The sequence below is a fragment of the Eurytemora carolleeae genome, unplaced genomic scaffold (genome assembly GCF_000591075.1).
Source record: "Eurytemora carolleeae unplaced genomic scaffold, Eaff_2.0 scaffold2404, whole genome shotgun sequence".
NCBI classification, from domain to species: Eukaryota; Metazoa; Arthropoda; class Copepoda; order Calanoida; family Temoridae; genus Eurytemora; species Eurytemora carolleeae.
In genome coordinates, this window is record NW_019398291.1 from 9,160 (window position 1) to 17,267 (window position 8,108).

An 8,108-nucleotide genomic window follows, 5' to 3' on the forward strand; every position below is an offset into this window, starting at 1 on the left:
GCGGATTAGAGCAAAGTAAATTAACGTTTAAAGAAGATTTCAAAAGCTAATCTTTTTACATAATATAATCTTTTAAGACTTTATTTTTAAGTTACTCCTATCTCCCATGAAATCAAATTATAAATTATAAAATTATAAAATTTACTGTGATGAATAGAAGAAAATGGAATAGCAAGACGACATTATAGTATAATACTTCAGTGTATAATTTGATGTTTGTTGCAAGCAAATTGTAATTATTACTAGACACTTATTAAGTCACTAATGGTCTGTTTACACTGTTTCATGCTCATTGGACTAAAGGTTTAGCTTAAAGGGATGGCAATGCCCAATTCAAAACATTGCGCATTTCTACGGCAGGAAAGCATTAAGGAATTAACAGAGTTTAAACCTTTAAAAACAAGGGTACCGTTGTAAATCGGACATTGCCAACATTGCGGTACTTTAAATTTTGCGAACAGTTCCTTTAATTTTAGATCATATAAGAGTAACATCCAACTCTGGAGATTTACTCTCTCCTGGTGATATATATATAAGAGCACAGATACCGTGTATTCTCAATACTATTCAGGATACAGGATACAGGATACACGGAGTAAAAATGAATACTGGAGTCGTTCTGTTCATCCTTGCATCTCTCCTTGCTCATTCTCAGGTTAGTTATTAAGTCAACGTCAATTAGCTAGTTATTTAGTCAGACAGTTAGTCACTCAGTCAGTTACTCAGTCAATCATTGAATAATATAATCAATTAATCAGTAAATCAATAGATTACTTATTAATGCAGATAATCAATTAATCAGCCAGTAGAAAAAACTTTAGGGGATAAGTCCATAAGTTGGTTAATCAGTAAATAAGTAAATCATCCTTTCTGTAAACTGGGGAGTCAGTAAGTCAGTAAGTAAGCTGATAAGTAAAATAGTGGGTTAATCAGTTAGACAGTAAGTCAGTCAATCAGCTAAAAAGTAAGTTATTTAGCACTTCAATAACTCAGTCAATTCTTTAATCATTCAACCAGTCAGTAAGTCAGGCAATCAGTTAGTAAGTCAGGGAAATAGTCAGCCAAATTAGTCAAATAGATAATGAATTAGTAGGTCAGTAAGAAAGTCAGTCAATTGGTCAGTCAAGATTTGGTTAGCAAACAAGGAAAAAACCATGAAGTTGGTTGGCTGGAAGGGTTTAGAGTGGGGAGGGGAGGGTCGGTAGGGGCTGGGGCTCTACACAATCTGTCCAAATTAAACTTCGTATCTTAAAATCTAAAGTTTTTACCGAAAGGTGTTTCCACAGAACCTTTTATTGTCAACCCACAAGATTTCAACAAAAACATACACAGGGACACCGGCTTCAAATTTTAATTTTTATTCTTGTCTTGTCTAGAGACAAATTTTGAAACAAGGTCGACAAATCCCAAACACATATTTTATAACTTTCTTAATTTAAGAAGGAAAATGTTAATAAATAAGTCAAATGCAGAAATAAAACTTTTGAAACACATTTCACACAATTGATGAAAACAAAATTTGACTTGAACAAAATATGAATCGAACTGCAGTATTTGAAGAATTGTCCTACATTAATTAAAATAGAGTTTTGTCAACAATTATCTCGTTTAATTTCGAATACTTGAATTTGCTGATCCCTATATCTTTGCAACCTGCTGGTGTAAACCTTAGATATTTCAAACTTAGGCCATTTCATATAACATAGAAAATAGAAAAATAATATAGAAAAGGTCTATGACATCGCTGAAAAAAATACAGGGTCAGTCAATAAAAAAGTGTGATTAGCGGCGCTTGGAGCAAAATTGTACCTTTTTTGTGCAACTCTCCTGTATGGTGTTTTTTCAATATTTTTTGAAAATTTTTAATTTTTTCTCTTAAAAACAAAAATTCAGAAAAGCGAAAATGTGTGAAGAAATTATTTCTATCGAAATATAAAATTTTGTAAAGATTGAATCACAGAATCGCAGAAAATTAGCAAACTATGTTGATTAGAATAAACCTACAATATAGATAATATGATGTGGGACACCCTGTATGTTGATTAGAATAAACCTACAATATTGATAATATGATGTGGGACACCCTGTATGTGGATTAGAATAAACCTACAATATAGATAATATTAATAAATGTACAATGTATAGGGAAGAGCCCGCTTACAGAATACTTCTTCTAATCAAAGGTTAATTAAGGAAATAAAGGTAATTAATCAATTAATTTACTAATTAATGAAATAATGTGTTTAGTATAGAAATAATCAGTTTCCTTTTCAGAATTTGGCTCGATACTCTCCAACCTCACTCAACAGGTTTTACTCATTTTTTTGGTGGAAATGAAAAATAATACATTTTTCTGTTTTTTTTTTTCAGGTTACCGCAAGATGATGAAGAAGGAGAAGATCTAGAGCAGAGAACCATGATTTCTCCGATACTCAGGTTTAATCCATTCTTCTTTTGAACTCTTTCTTCTCCTCAACCCATCCTTCTCTTCAAAATATCCTTCTCCTCAACCCATCCTTCTCTTCAACCAATCCTTCTTCTCCTCAACCCATCCTTCTCCTCAACCCATCCTTCTCCTCAAAATATCCTTCTCCTCAACCCATCCTTCTCTTCAACCCATCCTTCTTCTCCTCAAATCCTTCTCCTCAACCCATCCTTCTTCTCCTCAACCCATCCTTCTCCTCAACCCATCATTCTCCTCAACCCATCCTTCTCCTCAACCCATCCTTCTCCTCAACCCATCCTTCTTCTCAACCCATCCTTCTCCTCAACCCATTCTTCTCCTCAGCCCATCATTCTCCTCATCCCATCCTTCTTCTCAACCCATCCTTCTCCTCAACCCATCCTTCTCCTCAACCCATCCTTCTCCTCAACCCATTCTACTCCTCAACCCAACCATAAATTTAAGTTAAACTTAAAGATAAGTTGAACATAAATTTAAGTAGAACATAAATTTAAGTTGAACTAAAAATTAAGTTGAACTTAAAGTAAGTTGAACTCAAAGTAAAGTTGAACTTAAAATTAAGTTGAACTTAAAATTAAGTTGAACTTAAAATTAAGTTGAACTTAAAATTAAGTTGAACTAAAAGTTCGTTGAACTTAAAGTTTAGTTGAACATAAAGTTAAGTAGGAAATAAATTTAAATTGAACTAAAATTAAGTTAAACTTGAAGTTAAATTGAACTTAAAGTTAATTTAAACTTAAAGTGAAGTTAATCATGAACTCTATGAAGGGCAAAGGTTGCTTACTCTCGATGCGCTCAAATGTAAAGGAAATGTCGTCTCCTAGTCCTAAGCATAGAAAGACAAAATCCTCATAAGACGTCACTGATTATAGATGTGAGAGTGACGTCATATACTAATTTTATCCATCTATACCAAGGACACAACATTTCCCGTACATTGGAGCGCATAGAGAGTAACAGTAAGCAACCTTATTATACAACCTTGATTTCAGAGGATACGCTGGTTTGATTAAAGAAGATGAAGATGATTATGACGGGGAGGAAACTACAGGTTAAAGGGATTGTTTATTTTTTTGAAAATACATCTAATATCCCAAATTTCAAAATTTCTGATACTTTTTTTAAACAAAGAAAACATCTTTTATATTTATTCTTTTATGATTCAAATTCAGCTGCACGAGCTCTGACGTGCATCTGAAAAAGATGGAGGATCGAAGACGACATTTTTCATTTGTTAATTTGTTCCAGGCGTTTTCTATAGATCTCTTCCTCGTATTATGAATCTTCCATCTCTGGGACTGATTGCTCGTCCGCCCAAATCCAGGGATAGAAATAATAAGTTATAGAAACAGACTAAAAAAGTACAACAAATGTGTCTTAAATGTACGCGTAATTTTAAGTGACCCTTCAAGTAAAAGTAAGTAAAGTAAAAAATTATTTTTTATGAAATATAACAAAAACATACAAAATAAACTGTTTCAGGAGAAAATATTTAGAAACCTCTAAAAGTAGAGGTTGTGGGAATATTTCCCCCTAATTCTAAAAAAGTATAAAAATAGAAATAAAAGGAAAAGGAAAGGAAAGGATAAGAAAAGTTACATATTTATTTTTTACTTTATATTAAATATAAATTGGTGGTGGATTGTTAGTATTTTTCGACGATGAACTTTGAACAACTTTCAGAAATAAAAATTATAGATTTATTTGTAATAGTAAAAATAGTAAAAAGCTTTATGGAGTGTGAAAGAACTAGGTTCTATGAAAAACGGGCATTTTTAAGCATCTTTTTAATTCGAGCTGATTTTTGACATCCTTTATGTTTGATTATTTCTTTTACTCTTTTTACTCTTTTTATTCTTTTCTTTGTAAAGTCGTCTTTGCTATCTTCGATTCTTTTGCAAACATAGCATGTGTTAGAATTAAAACATTTGTTCTGCTAAAAGAAATCTTATATATTAAATTCTGTTTAAAATTCGAAATTAAATTGATATTTGAAAGCTTAGAAAATGGCAACGCCCGATTCTCAATGATGGGGTCAAGTATGAATAAAATATTATTATTTAGAATTTTGAAAACTGATACAGTTAATCCCAGATATATGAATACATAGCAAGAGATTTTTATAATGTCGTATATTACATATTTAAGATCAAATGCCGCGGAAAAAAGAGTTTAAGAGTTTATAAAAAACTCTTGCTATGTATTCATATATATGGGATTCACTGTATTTATTTTAAACCTAGAAAAACACGACTATATCTTCCACATTATTAATCAGATAAAGGTTTCAAGGGTGCCGTTGTGAATCGAGCATCTGCGCTTAAAATTACACTTACAGTCATATATTAAAGAAAACAGCTTATTTTTTATCTATAGCGGAAGGGCCAGATATACCAAAATCTACAGAGGCTCCAGAGGTCACTAGAGGTCATTAGAGGTCATTAGAGGTCATTAGAGGCTTTCTAATGTCATTTGAGATCAATAGACAATATGTATAAACATTGGTAGACTGCAGTACATTAAACTTATTGTACAGTTCCTGTGTACAAACACAAATTATATTTATCCATGATTATGTATCTCTGCATTAAATCAGTCTATATTTGTATATTATACAATATCGGAATAAAGGTTGCAGTACAATTGAGAAGATTATTCATAACTAGGCTTTTAGGGCGCTTCGCGCCCATCTTCTATTTAAATTGTGAACATATATGTTGATTAGAATAAACCTACAATATTGATAATATGATGTGGGACACCCTGTATGTTGATTAGAATAAACCTACAATATAAGTTGAAGGTGGGAGGGGGGGGAATATAGGGAAAAGAATATTGTACAAAAGTGAGTAAAGGAAAAAGGGTAAATTTGAAGAATAAAAGAGAAACCATGAAAAATTACTGCGGAAAGATCAGGACTGATGATAGATAGATTAGGGGCGTGATATAACATAAACTATGAGAAATTATTCTAAAAAAATTGATTTCTAGTCTCCAGCTTTCGACCAAATTCCAAATTTTGGGATTTTGAACATTAATCTGACAAATCCGACCATTTTACACCAATTACACACATTAATAGTTTTTCATCGGGGAACATTACACTTTTAGAATAAAATTCGCAGATGACGATAAAATTAATAAAAACGAGATGACGGAGGGGGGGGGGGAATAAAGAAAAATGGGAGGGGCTATAAGAATATTTAATAAAAGTTGTGAAAAATGAATCATAAAACAGGAACTATTCGGTTTATGAATCCAGAACACCCAAGGGATAAATTAACTGGGGTCAAGTCCAAAAATTTTGCGGATAATATTTGCACATTTTTAATAGGTTTGCCAATATTTCCCCAGTGCAAACTTCTGGGTGTTAAATATCAAATATCAGAAAATTGATGAGAATTTAAAATTTGCTAAGAAGACCCTTTTAATTAAACCTCGAAGGCATGGTTTGAACAGCTTCGCGGAAAATTTAATAATCAAAATTGAATTTTATGATTTTTCACAAAAAATAAAGAGATCGTTCGCCATGATTTTATATAGACTTCAGTCTGAAAATGTTGAGAGCAATATTTAAATGCAAACTGAAAGAAAATAGGGCAAGCAAATCTATAGTCTTGAATCTGTCGTTAAAAGAAATATGATTTAATGATTTTATTTTGACCATCAATTTGGCCACCTACACTTTTTTCCCAAACGCCCCGCCCCACCTCTTCAATCCTCCACCCCCTGCCTCTTTCATTCCCCACCCCCTGGCCCCCCTCCTTCCAATATTAACCTCCCAAAATTGCACCTGTTTGGTTTTTTTTATTTCTAATCTAGAAGATTATTGAACCCAGAGCTGGTTTATTGTGATAAACCATTAATCATCAGTATACAAGGATAAACTAGGAGTATGTAAAACAAGGATAAACTAGGAGTATGTAAAATTATCTTTTGTACAAGACAGAACAGAAAGGCTAAATTGTATGTATATGTATACAGTAAATGAGAATATGAAGACGACAGTTAGGCTCAAGTTATGACTTTAAATGGTTCAATGAACATTTAACACAGCATTTGTGCACTGTACAGTGTACACAGATCAGTCTTAAGTTGATGCTCTAGTTACTGGTAAAACTGTTTGGCTTACAACAACATTTTTTTACATATTTTTTTTAATTTTAACAATATTCTTTAAATAATTATATGCAAAATGCGACTATTTTGACAAGTTATAAGTTTTGAAAAGTTATAAACAATCCGTTTAATTTTAATTTGGACAGAAACAATCTTTAAAAGGTTTAGAATTCCCACATATCTCTTTGTGCATATATGCATGATAATAGATATATACTCCGAGTATGGAAAATACTATTAAATATAGTAAAGAGGGAGAAGGGTTGGGGTCTATAGGTGGGCAACCATCAGGTCAGGTTGATTTGATAAATTGATAACATTTTTTCTATACATCATATGGTTAACATTATAGGTATACATACCACCATCTAAAAGCATCATCATTTTAACTTAAAATTATTAATCGAGGATAATAAATCTTTTAAATTTTTTCTATGATATAACATTTTACTATCGTTAAATAGAATAAAAAATACATTGAAATAGAAATTTTTATCGTTGCTTCAATAATGTACACGAGCTTGGAAACCCGGTGTTGCCGCCCAGGTTTATATTATTTTTATCGTTGCTTCAATAATGTACACGAGCTTGGGAACCCGGTGTTGCCCAGGTTTATATTATTTTTATCGTTGCTTCAATAATGTACACGAGCTTGGGAACACGGTGTTGCCCAGGTTTATATTATTTTTATCGTTGCTTCAATAATGTACACGAGCTTGGGAACCCGGTGTTGCCCAGGTTTATATTATTTTTACCGTTGCTTCAATAATGTACACGAGCTTGGAAACCCGGTGTTGCCGCCCAGGTTTATATTATTTTTATCGTTGCTTCAATAATGTACAAGAGCTTGGGAACCCGGTGTTGCCCAGGTTTATATTATTTTTACAAGCTGAAAATTTGAATTAAAAAAATAATTCGAATTTTGAAAATAGATTTTTTTTAAATATCGAAGGACCACCAAGGGAACCCATTAGGTTCCTCTGAAAAATGTCAGCAAATTTTATTGAACCACCCGTGTGGCAAGCTATAGCTAACATATATGTTTATGTTTATAATATTTATATACATATATGAGAGAAGAGCTTTATTTTGATAGGTGAATATTTATTGACAAATTAGCAAATACCATTTTTTATAGGATCGTTTGAAAATATAGTTTACAAAACAAATATATGCAACAGGGAAATGCACAAATAATATGCGCCAAGAGAAAAACTTTATTTTATAACCCCTATATTTAAGCAGCCTAATGGTTAGGCCAATTTATATTTCAATTTATAGTTTGAAACATGTAAAAAGTTTAAGATGGCATAAATATTTTATCTCGGACTTCTCTTCGAGGGTTCCGTCGGACTGGGAGAGGAGAAGGTTGTTGAGGTGAGAATCTAACTCTCTTCTTCATTCTCTGGGCTCTCTGGAGAGGTGCTAGAGAGGTTGGAGCCAACGGAGGTCTTCCACGTCGGGGAGGCAACTGCGAAACCAGAGGACGATCAGAAAGAACAGGTTTAAGTCGGTCCACGGAGAC

The 8,108-nt window shown here is 32.5% G+C and overlaps 1 protein-coding gene across 1 annotated transcript; it reads left to right on the forward strand.

Moving 5' to 3' along the window:
• The first annotated feature begins 545 nt into the window (after window positions 1–545).
• LOC111717162 (uncharacterized) lies at window positions 546–5,107 on the forward strand. The gene is made up of 7 exons (XM_023492671.1): window positions 546–655; window positions 2,146–2,202; window positions 2,275–2,309; window positions 2,371–2,436; window positions 3,457–3,515; window positions 3,713–3,788; window positions 4,841–5,107. Exons 1-7 carry the CDS (start codon window positions 602–604, stop codon window positions 4,887–4,889), a joined length of 396 nt encoding a protein of 131 aa, XP_023348439.1. The 5' UTR covers window positions 546–601; the 3' UTR covers window positions 4,890–5,107.
• Window positions 5,108–8,108: the final 3,001 nt, after the last annotated feature.